The sequence below is a fragment of the Pseudorca crassidens genome, chromosome 6 (assembly GCF_039906515.1).
Source record: "Pseudorca crassidens isolate mPseCra1 chromosome 6, mPseCra1.hap1, whole genome shotgun sequence".
NCBI lineage: Eukaryota > Metazoa > Chordata > Mammalia > Artiodactyla > Delphinidae > Pseudorca > Pseudorca crassidens.
This window is the reverse complement of record NC_090301.1, coordinates 44372941-44390486: the sequence shown is the minus strand read 5'-3', so window position 1 is coordinate 44390486 and position 17546 is coordinate 44372941. Positions and strand designations below refer to the sequence as shown.

At 37.0% G+C, this 17546-nt stretch overlaps 2 protein-coding genes across 11 annotated transcripts in view; one reads left to right on the top strand and one right to left on the bottom strand.

Moving 5' to 3' along the window:
- Positions 1–4498: 4498 nt before the first annotated feature.
- On the bottom strand, positions 4499–17088 carry ORMDL1 (ORMDL sphingolipid biosynthesis regulator 1). 2 transcript variants are annotated; one of them, XM_067741225.1, is made up of 5 exons: positions 16951–17088; positions 15808–15878; positions 15179–15359; positions 9946–10097; positions 4499–6282 (listed from the first exon to the last, which is right to left on the bottom strand). In XM_067741225.1, the coding sequence occupies exons 3-5, from the start codon at positions 15350–15352 to the stop codon at positions 6147–6149; spliced, it is 462 nt and encodes a 153-aa protein (XP_067597326.1). In that variant the 5' UTR covers positions 15353–15359; positions 15808–15878; positions 16951–17088; the 3' UTR covers positions 4499–6146. The 2 variants fall into 2 exon arrangements, with proteins under 2 accessions (XP_067597326.1, XP_067597325.1); XM_067741224.1 differs by lacking the exon at positions 15808–15878.
- An 88-nt stretch (positions 17089–17176) lies between these two features.
- Positions 17177–17546, top strand: part of PMS1 (PMS1 homolog 1, mismatch repair system component) — a 98190-nt gene continuing 97820 nt past the window's right edge. For all 9 annotated transcript variants that reach the window (XR_010944339.1, XR_010944340.1, XM_067741211.1 and 6 more), the window contains exon 1: positions 17177–17305. The gene's annotated coding sequence lies outside the window, so the exon portion shown is untranslated. The remainder of the gene's footprint in view (positions 17306–17546) is intronic.

The window sequence follows — 17546 nt, the reverse complement described above, 5'->3', positions numbered from 1 at the left end:
CCTGTGCTGTTTAGAGTTATCCCTGTTGTGTTTGGTAGTATCAATAGTAGAATCCTTAACTGGGCACTCTTGGCTGGTGCTGAGTCTGAATGCTGCATTATGTGAAAGAGCCAAACTTTAGGACACATTAGGAAGATATTTTATTCTTTGTTTGAGTGCATGTGGGTGGTAGAAAGAAATGGTACTTACACCAGGTCCCACATATTTGGCAAGTGAAGGTATAAAGCTTTCATGTTCTTTATCGTACTGGAGAAGTTATTGCGGGAAAGGCATGCTCTCTGGGGCTTGTCTGAGCTTTCATGCAGATCACATCATATGGTTTGAATGCCACATTCATGGGCGTTCTCAAGAAAATATGGCTTAACCACTGTAACTTCAACTTGAATTGAGAGCTCTGAATCTAAATATGTTCACTTTGTCTCTGCTATTGCTTAGCTTTCCATTTGTAAACTTAAGAGGAAAACTTTATATAGAAGAATCTCTACAATACTCATTCCCTAATTATGTCTTACTAAACTGGATTTCATTTTCACATATCACATATTTATTGGTTCTTTCCTTTGTGCTAGGCAGTTTATTAGTTGTTAGGGATCAAAGATAAAATCCATTTTCTATTTTCAAGGAACTGAGTCTAATAATAGGCAATTACAATACAGCATTATGGAAAATGTGCATTGAGAGAAAAGTTGCAGGGGAAGGCGGTATCCACAGTCTAGCAGGACCATGGTGTGATGACTGGGTTTCAACATCTGATTCTTTTCTTAGGTTGAAATTGGTTTATCAGATCTGGAAGTGACTGGACTCTGTAGTGCTGAGTCACACACTCAATTTGCTAAGAAACTGCTATGTAAAACCCATAATACTAATGTATTAACTTAAGGGAAATGATGGAGGGTCTAGGATAGTTGAGCTTGCTGATCCTTACCTTCTCTGTGTTGATCAAATTACAATGAAAGCCAGATCCAAATTATAACGATTGTTTAGCACGATGGAATGGAAGCAATAGAAATGAGTTTGGTGCTTTTAACAGCTAATATTTCAGGCCTGATGCACCCCTTTCCACTTGAGTCACATACCTGCCTTATGTTCTTCATAGGTTGGATTGTGCTAAAAATACACTGTCATTTGCCTTTCTCTTCTTAAAGTTTCTTTGCTGACAAATATTTTTTGATGTGGAACATTCTTTCATTAATGGTAATACCATCAATCAGGTATCATCTTTGGAATATATTTTGCTTTTTATTTCGTTTGCAGAACGATTATGCTTATTTTACAAATTTACTGCTTTTTAAAAATTGTGTTAAAATATATGTTAACAAAATCACCATTTTAAACAGTTCAGTGGCAATAAGTACATTCACATTGTTGTGCAGCGGTCACTACCATCCATCTCCAAAACTTTTTCATCTTCCCCAGCTGAAACTCTGTATCCATTAAACACTAATTTCCCATTTCCCTTTCATCTCAGCCCCTGGCAACCACCATTCTTTCTGTCCTTATGACTTTGACTACTCTAGGTACCTCATGTAAGTGGGCTCACACGGTACTTGTCCTTTCGTGACTGGCTTATTTCACTTAGCATTAATGTCAAGGTTCATCCAGTGTGGTAGTATGTCTCAGAATTTCCTTCCTTTTAAAGCTAAATAATATTCCATTGTGTACATACACCATATTTTGTTTATGCATTCATCTGACAGTGGACACTTCGGTTACCTCCACCTTCTGACTGTTATGAATAGTGCTGGTATAAACGTGGGTCGTACAAGTATCTTTTCAAGTCCCTGCTTTCACTTCTTTGGGATATATACCCAGAAGTGGAATTGCTGGATCATATGGTAATTGTGTTTATTTTTTTGAGAATTTGCCATACTCAGATGACCTTATTTTTCAAGTGTGTGGGGTCTACATGTTTTGGCAGTAGAGGGAGAGGGTGAATTTCTTTGTTGCTTCCGTAAACTCCCTATGACCATTAAGCACCATGATAGAAGCATGCGTTTGATAATTCAAAGGAGGGACAGATGTTTCAAAGCAGAATCACTGTATCAGGTTTTCATGTAGTAGCTGGTATACTCGTATTTTCCTGGGCAGTAGCCAATAAATCATTTGCTCTTCTGTTTCCATTTAAAAAATTACAAAATGAAGAAGATAATGCATGCTTGTCTTGGAAAATCTTCAAGTTTTTCAAAAAAGTGTTGTCAAAAAATTTATAACTATATAGTTGGAAAGTCAGAATATTTATATATTATAAAATTCCTCTCATATTTTAGAGTTCATTCTAGTGTTAATGATGTAGTTTCCTTACTTATATTCTTGAATTTGAGAAGAATGTATTTTTATCAATGTAATTATGCAGTTAAAGGACATAGTAATAAAATTGGCTTATCTGCTAACTTAAAATTATATAGAACTTTAGAGCTACAGGTTGAGCCACTTTCATAACCATTAGTTGTTTATTAAAGACTTGAATGAGTCAAGAAATAGAATAAATTACACTGCTATACTGAACATAAAATAAAATCCAAATATATTTTTACTAAACTATTTTTTAATTATGAAATATTTTAGATTATGAAAAAGTGTCAAGAATAATATAGTCAACTTTTGTGAACCCAACACCCAATTTAAGAGCTAAAGTATCACCCAATACAGTTGAGCTTTCTGGGTACTGTATACCCAAGATATTCAGTATTCTAAATTTGATGTTTATAATTCTTATACATTCACCTGTAGCTAAACAAAAGCTTTTAAACCCCATATAACAAACTATCTGCTGAATCATTTTTAACTGGAACTGAAATTAGGGAGTAAAATAAAAACCTGAGACATCTCACTTTTTGACATCAAGCAAAATAAAGGGTTTATCTTTGCTATTCTCTTACCTACCTTACTTCCCTGTCCAGTGCTACTCAAAAATTCCTTTTATTTTACCTAGACTTGTCTTCTCACTACTAAATTCGTTTACATTTCCAACATCAATATGTAATATCCATGTAACTGTTTTGGGAATTACACTTTTCTATCTGTCCTGTTAGAAAGATTATTAAACTGCATTGGTCTATACTGGGTTGCTGCATTTGTCTTTTGCAGGATTAGCATGAGGGTATTTTGGAGTCATATTTACTAGTGATATATACTAAAATAGGAAACATACTATAAGAGAAATATATTGCATGAGAAGATTCACCTTCAGCTAGACAAGATGAATCAATAGGCTAAAATCTAACAACATGGGGATCTATAGAAAAAATAAGAAATCTTAGACTCTGTTTTAATAAATCCATTAAATAAGTACATGAAGGGAAAGCCACCATTGAACAGCGCTACATGTTGGGACTCGAGGTTTTAGAGACCATAAAGTGAATCAGTGATACGTGGCTCTCAAAATAGATAAAATAATAGGCTGCATTAAAAATAAAAAGTATCCAGAACAAGGGAAGTGGTACTGTTGTAGTGACATCACATCTATCACCTCTTGTAATTAGCTTAGGGCTATATAATAATAAATTGCAACTTACAGCAGAATTACCAGGATCATGGGAGAAATTTGAAACCATATCATATGGAAAATGGTGAAGGCTCTGGTAATACTCAGTGCTGTTGATAACAGTTTAAAAGGTAACTAATTGAGGAGTTATACAGAATAAGGATTAAATTTTGGCTCATTGTAAAACATGTTATAAATTCCATAACAAAAATGCAGCCTTGTAAGTTGTAAGTCTTCCTTTCTTAGTGCTAACACAGAACTGAATAGAGGTGTCAATGAAACTGAATAGAGGGTTGATGAAAATTCAAGGTAAAGGATGGGGCTGAATTATAGCCTCTAAGATCTTTTTCCAACTCTCAGCATCATATAGTTTTGTAAGGCTAATTCATACAGATATTAGTTAAGGAGATAGCTATGCCCCTTCAGGATCTTTCTAGTTTAATTGACAATAGTGACATAAACCTAAAAAATACCATTCTATGTTTAAAAAAGAATAAAGGATGGGGCAAGTCAAAAGAACACGGGCGTGGGCTTCCCTGGTGGCGCAGTGGTTGAGAGTCCGCCTGCCGATGCAGGGGACAAGGGTTCGTGCCCCGGTCTGGGAAGATCCCACATGCTGCGGAGCGGCTAGGCCCGTGAGTCATGGCCGCTGAGCCTGCACATCCGGAGCCTGTGCTCCACAACGGGAGAGGCCACAACAGTGAGAGGCCCGCGTACCGGGAGAAAAAAAAAAAAATTCCTACAACAGAGTGGGCCCTCAAATATCTACTGAATAAATATCTTTAAAACACTGAAGGGCAAAAGTAGGGAAAACAGCAGAAGACCTGTATTAGAGGCAGATTTCTAACTCTGAAGTCTGTGCAAAAAATATAAGCCTTTTGAAATAAACTTTAAAATGAAGAAAAACAAAAGAATATTTTTTAGCTACCTTAATTTTACAAATTCAGTTGCTTTAAAAAAAAACTTGAAAAATTTAAGTGTAACTCGATGACTGACTTTGGAAAGCTTTTGCAATAAACTTACACCAAAGAAAAATTTATTAAAGTACAGATTACTGGTTATTTAAAAATACATGAGAAAAGACAAACATACAAAAGCATTATCATACAACTGATTTCTAAACTCAATACTTTTGAAATACAAAACAATGATCATTACCCCCAAAAGTCAGTTTGAAACAAATTGATTTTTAAGTTGGTATTATAATTCTTTTCACTCAATTTTGCTTACAAATGTTACTAGGTTTTTCAGTTTCGCCACATATACTTTTTTTGACATGTTTATTTCTCAAAGTAGAATATAGTTATTTCTTGCAATTAACGTCAGCAACTATAGAAAGCTTCTCTTAAGTCACAAGGATTCAGTATATACGGTTGCTGCTTTGGAAATAGTTACCATTCTGAGTTATCTATACTAAGACTCATGTATTGACAGGCAAAATGTTAATGGGCAAAGTATGGAGATTGAGAGCAGGATGACTAAGAAAAGATATCTTTTACTGCAGACCTGCTAAAAAAAGACTCCATTATTTACTCTGATAGTATTGCTAGAGAAGCAGTTTCTGCCAGATCACAGGTTGGCTATGTAGTTGTCCATTTTAAATTTCCATCGCTAAAGCATGGCAGACTTCAACAATTAGATTGCTCAACCAAATCAGCAGACCTTTAAGCTACCATATACTTTAATTACGAGAAATAAATTATTTTCTTAATTAGGTTAGCAGCCTTGTATCTGGAAAGGCAGCAAAACCCACTTTGTTCCAAAATTAGAAGGCCGACTCAGAGGCTGCTTCTAAGGTGCCTAACTATCTTCTATCATCAATCAGTCATGAAGGTGGACCTTCATGAACTCAGTAACTTAATAAATGTAAAAATGAACTCATCTAATCAACACAATGTTGAGCCTGCAAAACCAAAAAAGTACATTCATAAGGTAGGAATTGGTTTGTATAAAACAAGAGGATAGGGCTTCCCTGGTGCCGCAGTGGTTAAAAGTCCGCCTGCCGATGCAGGGGACACGGGTTCGTGCCCCGGTCTGGGAAGATCCCACATGCCGCGGAGCGGCTGGGCCCATGAGCCATGGCTGCTGAGCCTGCGCTCCGCAACGGGAGAGGCCACAACAGTGAGAGGCCCGCATACCGCAAAAAAAAAAAAAAAAAAAAACAAGAGGATATATATCCTCTTATATAACACAAAAGGAATATGCATGGTAATAAAAACAATCTATAATAAACTTGCAAAGAAATGATTCTGGTTTACATGTAACTCTGCTTAAACTGACCATGACTGAATGATTAAACATTTTCTTCTCTTAACATAATGCCCATTCATTATAAGCTAAGCTGGACTTAGTTTCTTATAAATCTCTTATTTCCTTGGATTTATCTACTACACCTTTACTTTATAGCCATTTAACTTGTAAGCTGGGCCTGCCCAGCCTGCCTCTGAAGCCTCTCTACAGAAGGATACCAGATGCATTTAACAAAGGCATCTTCTCATAAGAATCTGCACTTCAAAACAGCAATATGAAGAACCAGCAATTGGCTCTCCAATGTAGCTACCTCTCATTTCACATTATCACAGAAACAGTGCAGTTTAGTAACCATTCCTTCCTTACAGAAAACTCAGTAGCTGTAAAAATTTTTGTTGTTTCAAAACACATTTCAATACTTATTAATTCCAAAGATCCGAACACCATGTAGCTGTGGCATTTTGGGGATTAGCACACTCAGGAGAGAAGCTGTGTTTAAGATGAAGTGAGTTGGATCATACTTCGTATAGAAACTTGCCAGAAAATATCTGTAGAAATAAAAGTTAAGAATATATATATAACATCTAAAAGTGAAATTACTTAGAATTTTTAAAATATTTAAAGGTAGGAAAAAGGCCACTGAAACATAAATACCTAAAAGCAGAACCACTTCTTTGAGCACTAAAACAAGAGCAAAAGTTTTAGTTTGGGGGCCTAAATTAATTTTATTTGGGATTTAAACATCTGTTTAATGGAGGCATATATGCACATTTTGCTTTTCTGCAATCGTGTTAAATGTATTTAATGCAAGACAGTTACTATAGTCTTTAACGTAGAAGGCTTTCAAACTAGGGGTCATGTGCTTCCTGAAACTTCAGGTGTAGTTTTGTATCTATGTGTATATATCTGAAGAGAAAGTCCAGATTCAAAGCATCCATCATATTCTCAAACGGTTTTGTGACCCACCAAAAGGTTAAAAACTAGTGCTGTAAAGTTGTGAAAAATGGGTGTTAGTGCATTAGTAGAGTTTAGCATCTTTGAAAGAAAACAAATACTTGACTGCCCTTTTGATGTTCTCATTTCCATACTGAAGTTAACAGGTATATAACCAGTATAACGGGAAACTTGAGAGACACTATTGTAAAATTCCAGCTGTTTTGCTATAACTGAACATATGTATATATATATTCAAAGACATCCAATATCCGAGAATTTGTTTTAAGAAGCCTAAGACACCTTTAAGACCACAGATCATCGAGTCAGAATGCCTAGTTTGACCCAAGGGTACATCAAAATGAAGACACATCATGAGGCCACTAAAAGAGTATCCTAAAACATCATACCTTACTTGATGATAACTAAGAAGTTACTATGCACAAGGGTGTTTGTCTAATTAGTACTTTTAGAGTACACAGAAAAGTATTTTAATAGTGTTTCCTCTAAAGGAGTGATAAATATCTTGTGTAATATGGTTAGAAAAGAACAGCTATTTTCCAAGTACAACTAAAAACATCAGAGAGCTGTACACATTATTTTCAGAACCATCTAAATTGAGAAATTCTATACTCTTCCACCTGTTTCACAAACTATAGTCAGAAAATTCATTCTTGAGAATAAACCATATTCCTCAATCCTTACTTTAAATCCTGTCTTCCTGCTTTCATATACTTGAAGACTGTTCATACTTCCTTAACTGAACAATATAGGATACCATTTACATTCAGTAAGCTCATTTAATTTCTCATCATCATTACAGGTTTAATCTGTAATCTGATATGTTAGAAATAATAAATCTTCTTGGAATGGCTTCTCCTCCTCATAGCATATGTCTCCTTTATGTCTTTTAATAAAAACTGATTGTGTGTGTGGATCATATGAAAATTACTTGACTCTTACAGAAACCTACACAACCCTCCAAGGGGATGCAAAACCCAGGTAGGAATCAGTGTGGTAGCATTTATCTGCCAAAGGGTATACTAGAAAGAGACCTGTATTAGAAGCTAGAAGTTTAGGGTTTAACCTGGGCTATTGATTCCAACTAGCTACAAGATCTGGATGAAGATGATGCATTTGAATCTGTTTATCTAAAAACCTGGGATAATATTACTCATCCTACCTACCTGACAAATGATCAAATAAGAAAATGTAAATGCACTCTGAAAAATATCAATGCTACACAGATGGCTTTAATGCTGTTTCCTCAGTTATATAAGGAATTTAATCACAGAATATTTAAAATCATACCTGTTGGTCAAAAGTACACTTTAAGAAATATGGGTGTTGTACACAGGTACCTCTTAGTTAGGCTTTTAAGTGATAGCCTTTTAAGTGATATCACCTTTTTTGTGATAGCTTCTATTGAAAATTCAGCATATGTCAGGCTTTTTACATGTGCAGTTGACCCTTGAACAATGAGGGTTTGAACTACACAGGTCCACTTACAGATGGATATTTTTCAATAGTAAATACCACAGTACTACATGATCCACAGTTACTACACAATCCGCAGTTAGTTGAATCCGAGGATGTGGAAATGGGGATACAGAAGGCTGACTATGTAAGTTATACTTGGATTTTTAACTGCACAGAGGGCGGGTGCCTATAACCCCCACATTGTTCAAGGCTTAACTGTATTATAATGCAATCCTAAACATTTTATAGATGAGGAAACTGAGACTTTCAATAATATGGCCAAAAGTCACATAGCTAGAGAGTAGTAGAGCTAAAATACAAATTTAGGGCTGTTTGAATAACCATTATTCTTGTTATTGCATTAATCTTTGTTAGGCCATACAAATAATTTTTCTTTTGACATGAATTTTATGTGGGACTAAAACAATTAAAAACTTAAAAAATTTCCTCCCAAGTGCTATAAATATAAGGAAAAAGAAATCTACCACTTTATGATTACTTTATTCTTTTCATTTGAAAATGTCTTCCCTAACTTAAACACCTGTCTAAAACCTACCCTAAGTCCTAGTTTAAGGAATTCTAATGCCTCCAAGAAGTCTTTCAAGCTGCTGCAGACTGTACTGATTCTATAATGGATATATAAATCTATGTCTATATCTATATATATAGAGAGAGATATATCTATATATATGTATCTCCTTTGTGGTATCGAGTGTTTGATTAGGATATATGCGAAACATCCATTATATGAAAGCAACTGAGTGTGGAATTCAAAGCAATCTATGTACTTATAAATTCTTTGCAGAAATAAACATAATAATAGAGAAATAATACAAAGTGACAATAAATAAGGGATATATAACAACTGCTATGGATTTCAAAGCAGAGCATTATCATTGAAGGCTGGTTGCTAAGGAAAAGACCTCACTGGTAAGGTCACAATTTAAATCTTGAAAGAAAAATAAGACAGATAAATTAAGAAAGGAGAAGGCATTTCAGGTGGGAAAATGACTTGAACAAAGGCATAGAAATAGGACTATACATGAAGTATTTAAGAAATGCTGCTTAGAAGAGTGTGACCAGGTAGGAGTTGGGTGAGGGTAAAATAGTCACATAAAGGAAAAATGAGGTAGGAACCATTTTGTGGAGGACCCTGAATATCAGGTAATAGGAGGAAATTACATGCCATATATAAGGTTAGATGTTTTACAGATAGGTATTATCTCATTTATTTCTTACAGCATCAGATTGAGTTAGGTACCATTGGCTAGAATTTTATTTATGAGCAAACCAAGCAGGCTGAGTGATAGGTACAGGATTCAGCCCGGGTCTGTCCTACAATGAAAGCCTAATCTCTCTTTTCTCTAAACCATACTGTCTCTCCCAAGGAGTTGGAACATTCAGATGTGGCAGGTGGTCAATGAAATTCATCTGAAATCATCCAAATCCTTGTTTATGGAGATTAATCTGATAGTAGAATACAGAACAAGACTATGTGTTTAGTATTCTTGCAAGCAGCTTAAAGACATGAACTAGAATATATTTAACTTGTATTCTAGAATGTCTTGTCATACTGATAAACATGTAAGGTTGTCTCCATATATATTTGACTGAAGTGAAAACTGGTTTATTACCAGCCTGTTAAAAATTTTGCCTGTATTTTATAATCTCTATGAAGTAGCAATTTACTGATACAGGTTTTCAACAAAATATTCTGTTTCTATTTCAAATTTAATCTAATAAAAGGATGGCTTCCTCTCATCCAATCCTCCTCATACCTGAAAATTTCCACCACTTACAGAATTATTGGAGAAATTGTGAAAAACTTCCGTGAAGATGTAAACTGTACTCCATAGTCCAGTTGTTCCCAATGAGTTAGGAGCCTCGCTTTACCCTGGTCAGGAGTTTCAAATGGTGTTCCTTTTACTGCATGCAAAAATACATACATCCCCTGGAAAACAAGCAAGGGGTTATATAATAAATATCAAATACAAAATTAGTATTTGCCAGTTAGCATTAAGACAGTTGCAGACTGTGACAGAGAGCGTGATTAACTTGACAGCTCAAGTTTTAAGATTTCATATTGTGAAAGACTGGCCGGTTTCTTCAGAGTAAAACAAAACTTCCAGGGGCTTACATGCAAATATTATTTGCTGAAAACCACTCTAAGTCAACTAAAAGTAACCTGTTTTCATCTCCTATTAAATTGAAAAGAAATGAAAAGTACCATCAGGGTAGCTTTGCATCATTACATTTAGATTTTCTAACACATTTCCTGTTGGGAGATAGAATTACCTTTTCTCCAATGTGTAGGAAAGTTTAGAGTGTCATATTAGTAAATCTGATGATACTTATAAAATGATAAAAACATACAAGTTGGAAAATAATAATAAACAAAATCTCTGTATCGGGGGAAATTGTTTTGAAAATATTTAATATTAGGACTGTTTTTGTCTCAATAGTTCTTTTCCAAAGCAACAAAGATGGTTTGATGTAGTAAGTATAATGTTCAACACAATTTACTTTTAAAATCACCACTGTACCTCAATAGTGTCTTTTGAAGTTAGTTTTTAAAAATCAAAGTAAAAAACATTACTAAAAGCCATTCTGTCCAGCGATATGTTTAAGCATCTAATTTTGTGGTTAATTAGGGGAAAAAAACCAATGTATACTAGATGTGGTTTACTTGAGATGCCCATTTAGATTGATAGTTAATGCTTCATTGCAGGATCGCTGTCTGAGGCACTGGTAACAGAATAAAGCCTATATATGGTCATGAAACAGCTTTACTTATTAAAGTCATGATGTGATATTTTTTTTACTTCAACTTTTAATAAATATATGAAAAAAATAGAAATATTAGTGATTTGAAATTTTACATTATTCTACTAGGTTAAGAGAGCCCTTCTTTTCAAAGTTTAGTCTGTCTGCTTCCTAGTTATTCCATTAGGCAATTTAAAAGTTGTTTACCTACAGTAACACTTAAGCAACAGAGGAATGGATTCATGTTCAATTGGATATAACTCTACAAACATTTAATAAGTGGCTAATATGTACAGGACACAGGACCTATATGCATATATGAAATTGAACAAGACATGTCCAATGCCTTGAAAAAGTTCAATCTTCTAAGAGATGGTAAGAAAAAAAAAAGATATGCATAAACAACTACAATGTAGGGCAGAAATTACTATCAAAGGTACAATCAAAGTACTCAGGAAATGCAGAGGAGGGAAAGGTTCCTTGTTGCTGAGGCTAAAGCCTTGATGGTTCCTTGTCACCTACCTCAGTCTTGAAGGTTCAGCTCAAATGATAACTCCTTAGTGAAGCCCTTCTCATTAGCAATAATTAACCTGTTGCCTATGTACATATATATAATTTTATTGAAAAGACTTTTACTATAGGACAACATATTGTCTTAAAGTTGTTTACATAATGTTTGTTTTCCCATTAGCCTGACTACCTCAGGAACAAGGGCTCATACAAAGCAAGTAGTAGATATTAAGCCAAGATGACATTAAGCCAAGGAATGTTTATTGTGTAAGCACAAGAAACCATTTTCACATGGGTTTTAAAAGAGACTATGAAACAGAAATTGTATGCTTTCAAATTCTCAGGAGAATGTGACCCAAAAAAGTTAAGAATCTCTACTCTAGACCATACATGTGTTAGAATTATCAAAGAGAAAGAAGAAGAGTCCTCTAATTATTTACTTCAAACCACATACACTCACCAGTGTTCAGAATATAATATTCAAATAGTTTATGTATTCTTTTTAATGAGTAAGAATAAAATCTTATCTAACCATTTATCTTCTACTCCATTTTTATTTTTAATAGTTTTTCTATAAAATTTTAGTGATGGATGATTTATACCCACATTAAAAGAATTAGGGAAAAAAGTATATATAGCTCATAGTTAGCCCTTAACAAATATTTATTGGCTCAAAATGAAGAGAATTCTCTTTCATTTTAAAAGCTAGGATAAGAATTTTGTGAAGTATTAAAACTTCTAAGAGTGAACTGTAGCACTGAGTAAAAACAATTGCTGTAGGTTTCTACTATATGGTTCAGAAAGACAGAGACCATGTTTTTTCTTTTTTCCCATATTTGGTCTATTTTCCCATGTTTAAAAGCATGCAGTATGTATTTCACATTTTTAATTGGTTTAATGTAGGCTTACTTCAAAAGAAATTTACATTTGGCATCATGTAATTGCCACATCTATGGCTGGTTAGTCAGGTTTTTAGTGGAGGACTAAGAAGTCAGAAGTTTGCTTCCCTACTTGTTCTCATTTCCTGTCCTTTGTCCATGGCCATATACTGTGCCTCAGTCTCAGTCAACCAACTGAAAACATGAAGGGAGGAGATGACTTCTAAAGTACATTTAATACATGTGCCACTGGAGAAGGGAAAATTATGTGAGAACAGACTAATTTATTCAGCAAACATTTAAATAGGTCTTTAGAGATAAAAACAAAAGAAAGATAAACTGCTAATTATAAAAGGATAATAAATTCATGAAAAAAATGCAGCATGGGACTTTTGTAGCTTCCTAGAAGAGGTGACACTTGAGTAGTTTTCCTGGAGAAACAGGAATTAGCCAGGCAGAGTAGGAAGGAGGAAGAGGTATTAAAATAGTGGAAGAAGAGCCTAAGCCAAAGCAAAAAGGTGAGAGAAGACGATTTTCATTATTGTAGAGCACAGCTTGTGTTTGGAGAGATGTTAAGATTGGGTCTCTTTCTTGCCTCTGTAGTATTATCAACTGGTCTTGTATGCCACACAAAGAACTTGGCATTTTACTATGAATGTAACAAGGAATCACTGAAGGACTTAAGAGTGTGACCTGAACAAACATGAATTTCAAAAATATCACCCTGCCAAATTGGAATGAAGGAAAGTAGAGTAGAGAAGCGTCAAAGAGACCACTTGATCTACTGGTGTAATCTACCTGAGGGGAAAGAAGAGCATGAAATTATAGCAATGCCCATAAGGATCAAGTTGAAGACAGTAAAGCAGTAGAATAGACAAGGCTTTGACTAAATGGATGTGGAATATAAAGGAAAAAGAGTTACCCTAAGTCTAGGGTGACTATATATACTAGTTTGCCATGGGTGGTCCTGATTTACACTTACTCTCTTGGAGTAGTTATTACTAGAGCTCTCTTTTACTCTCAAAACAGTCTCTGTTTGGATAATACATTATATTAATTACTTTACCTCTGACATTCAGCTGTGTGGCTTGGCTTACTGGGCAGATAGTGGTACCTTTAGATTAGATTAGGAACAAAATCCAGGAACAGATTGTGGTGGGTGGTAAGGGATATATCAGGAATGAATTCAATTTATACTTGTTTGGTTTAAGGTGCAAGGTGATCTGGCAATATTAATATGGTCATCATCATTTAACAGGTAGAAACTGAAAATACAGATAGATGAAGTAACCTAGATAAAATATATATCATAAGAAGAGATGAAGAAAAGAACCTTGAGGGCTTCTCTGGTGGCGCAGTGGTTGAGAGTCTGCCTGCTGATGCAGGGGACAAGGGTTCGTGCCCCGGTCCGGGAAGATCCCACATGCCACGGAGCGGCTAGGCCCGTGAGCCATGGCCGCTGAGCCTGCGCTTCCGGAGCCTGTGCTCCACAACGGGAGAGCCACAACAGTGAGAGGCCCGTGTACCGCAAAAAAAAAAAAAAAAAAAAAAGAACCTTGACAACAGCAATATTTAAGAGAGGAAAAGAGAAAACTGTGCAAGAGGAAATAGTAAAGGAAAGATCAGAAATATATCTAGGAAAAGGCAATCCCATGGAAGCCAAAGGAAAAGAATTCCAATAAAAGGGATATGATTAGTGTCAAATATTTCAGAGAAGTCACTATTTAAAAACAGTGTTTTTAAACACTTCCTTCCAAAGTCTATCACATAAAATGGACTAAAGGGACATTCACTGATCTCTACCACATCATCTTTGTCATCCTCCAGTCAACTTCAAATGCTTTCCAGAAGATATAAATAATATCAATTTTTTAAAAACCTATTTCTCCTACATTTTTCTGTCTTAAAGTTCTAAGCTCTTCATTTTGGTTAGATCTTTAAACAAATATATAGTTAATCTGGATTCAATTAAAAGTCTCAATTAACCAGATTTCTCCCCTTTCATTCTACTTTAATAGGCTGTTAAAGACAAGAAAAGTCACTATCATGTTTTGTTTTGTTTTGTTTTTAAACAGGCAATTTCCAGGGCTGCATAATATGGTCAGTAGAGTCAATCTAACCTCTGGTACTTTGTAGAGCTATCATATAATACAAAAGAGCAATAGTCAACAGGAAGAATCTAAGGCACCATAAGTTTCTGAATCATATAAGGTATGATTAAGCTCAAAATTTCTGTACTGAAATAGAAAAGTATATATATATAATTTAGAAAGGATTTAAGCCAAAGATGTTCATTAGACTCCAGTTAACCAAAAAACACAATTACTTCCTCTGATACATTTTGGTTAATCAATATATTATAGTGGCCTGAATTACAGTGTCTTATAATTTTTGCTAAAATGCCCTACTTTTTTTCAGATTTTACAAAACCAACAGGAGAAAAAAATGTCTTACTTACAAATAGGGTCCAATGTTTAAATATAAAGTGATAGGAAAAATATAATCTTATTCCAGGTAAGAATTCTTCAAAATTGTCATATATACTAAAAATTACTGAACTGTACACTTTAAATGGGTGAATTTTATATCTCAATCAAACTGTTTAAAAAAACTGAGTCATGTGTTTTTCTTCTTTGTAACATAAAACTTTAAGCTTTTTAAAAAACTGTGTTTAAATACACTAACATAACATGGACCATTTAGCCACTCTTAAGCGTACAGTTCATAGTATTCAGTGCATTCACGATGTTACACAACCATCACCACCATCCATCTCCACAACTCTTTTCGTCTTGCAAAACAGTACCTTCCCATTGCTGCCTTGCCCAGTCTCTGTAAAACCATTAAACCTTAAGTGTTCAGTATAAGGTGAAATTCTTACCAGATTATGTATAACATTTGTTAAGGTCCAGGCAACAGGAACACTGAAGAAGGGAATACTGAGTAAAACGATATGAAGCAAGCCAACTCCCAAAGCATATGTCAGCCACATACCCCGGCTGTTCATTACACGGGTATTTGGATTCACCTCACTGTGGGCAACTCCAACATTCATGTTTGCGCTGTAGGAAAGCAATGGGATGAATCAACACTGATATAACTGGAAATCTAAATATTCCTAATTCTGACATGTCAAAATAAGTGTTACTGGGATTATTTTTTTACCTCATCATTCTGAAATAGAACAAACAGACCCTCCAAAATATGCTACTTGCAGATGCTGACGAGGGCAGTAAATAATTCTTAACATCTAACTCCCCAGTAAGACAAGCAAGACTTATTTTTATGCTTCTTGTTGAAAAAATAAACAGTTAAAATGCCTTTCCTAAAGCTTGTCTTCAAGCATGTTTGTTTTACTAAATGAAGTAATGGGCAGGAAAACGCAAACTGAAAGAGAAAACCTACATTTTCTTAAGAGAAGTGAAAACTCAGGAGGTAAATTTACCAACAGAATAATATATTAAAAAGCACAGCTGACCTAACCAGTCTGTTCTGAGTAGCCAGACTTACATTTAATGTAGTGAGTGTTGTGTCCATAAAGAGTGGTCAGAGTTCAAATCACTCCTTTATGAGTACTGAAGCTGCGAGGAACATAATGAGGTGGAAATTTTACATGGTCAAGCGATAAGGTTTGTTTCTCAACCTAGTGATACAATTAGGTTTAAACAAGGAGTCTTTCTTCTGCGTATTTTAACTCTAGTCACCTTCCCTAAAACTTTGGTTTTCTCTCATTCTTTCCTTCCTTCTTCCCCTCCCTCCCTTCTTACTTTCTTTCTGAGATTGGGGGTGGGGGGAGCAGAGCTACATTATATTTCAAACAGCTCTGATTTAAAAATATATAAACACTTTCTATTACAGAGTTGGCCCTGAGAGAGGAATTTCTCCGAACCCCGTCCATCAAGTGTTCCGGAGTACAATGGCCCTTCTCCCTCCAAAAATCTATAGGCTTACGGTGATGAAAGTTGGTTGCACTGAAACAAAGCAAAAGCCTCAGATTTAAATGTGTAAAAAGTCCCTCCAATCCAAACATCCACCGTGCATGTTTCATTCTTTTTATACGCTATAAGTTATACTTAGAACGTGCCTCCACTCAAGATGCCTTTCCCATTTTCGACAGGATAGGAAAAAAAAAAAAAAGCTCGAAAGTAGGCTTAAAATTTACATCTGAGCTGGAAGGCAAAGACTGACTCTATCCCAGGCCAGAAAACCCTTCCACGGAGTCTGCCACGCCACTTCAGGACTGGCAAACAATGACTTCAGAGAGCGAAGAGCCTCTCGGCTCTGCCCTCGCGATGCCGGGCGACCCACAGCGACGCCCCCCCCCCCCCCCCCCCCCGCTGCCATCACCGGCAGCCTTCCCCGGCGGCCGGAGCTCCCAGCTACTGGAAGCTCAGCAAAAGCCGCCGCTGCTATGGCCACAGTGCCCCTCGCCCCGCCCCTTTCTTCTCGGAGCTGCACATCCCGTCAGGGCCAGGACGCGACGACGGGGATTTGGGGGGCAAGCCTTGGGGGCCACTTGGCCCGCACGTCCTGACAGGGCGCCGCGGACGGAGCAGGCGTCCACTCTTTCCCTTCAAGCCAACCCGGGCCCGCCAGCAGCTCCCCACTGCCCGGGCAGCAGCACAGTCCCGGCGGCCGTTCGTGCCCACTCACCCGCCGCCCCACTCCCGGCGGCTGGCTCGGAGCAGTATCAGCTCCGCTGTGGCTGCAGTGCCGACGGCTGCGCCTCCTCAGGCAGAACGCGAGTGGTCAGCCCCAGCGCGGCGCGGCGCGGCGCAGCTTGCGGAAGCTTTCAGGGCGGAACGCGCTGCCAGGGCATTGGCTGAGGACGGCGCCAATCACACGTTCGCCGGGCAGGGCGGGATTAAGGGCGGTGTGCTCGGTGCCTGCCCCGCCCCGCGTACGTTGTGGGTGAGTCGGGGATCCGCCAGGCCGGGCCTGGGCTCCGGGTGGCACGCTGGCTGGTCTGCTAGTGGATTGTTGTTGCCCACCTCGCGCGAGCAAGAAGGTAGTGTCGTGTGGCTAACGGGTATTCATTCTTATATCGTAAGCTCGAGAGCCTCCTCCCCTCCACTTGTCCCGGTCGGGGCGGGAGCGCCGGCGGCCGCAGTGGGCGCCCCTCCCCCCCCTCGCGGGGCGGGAAGCGGACGAAGCCCGGCTCGCGAGCGCGCACACCTGGAGAGCGGTCTCCCAGCAGGTGTGGGCTGCTTAATGTCTGATTTGGACTTCCCTGACTAAATGGTGTTTAG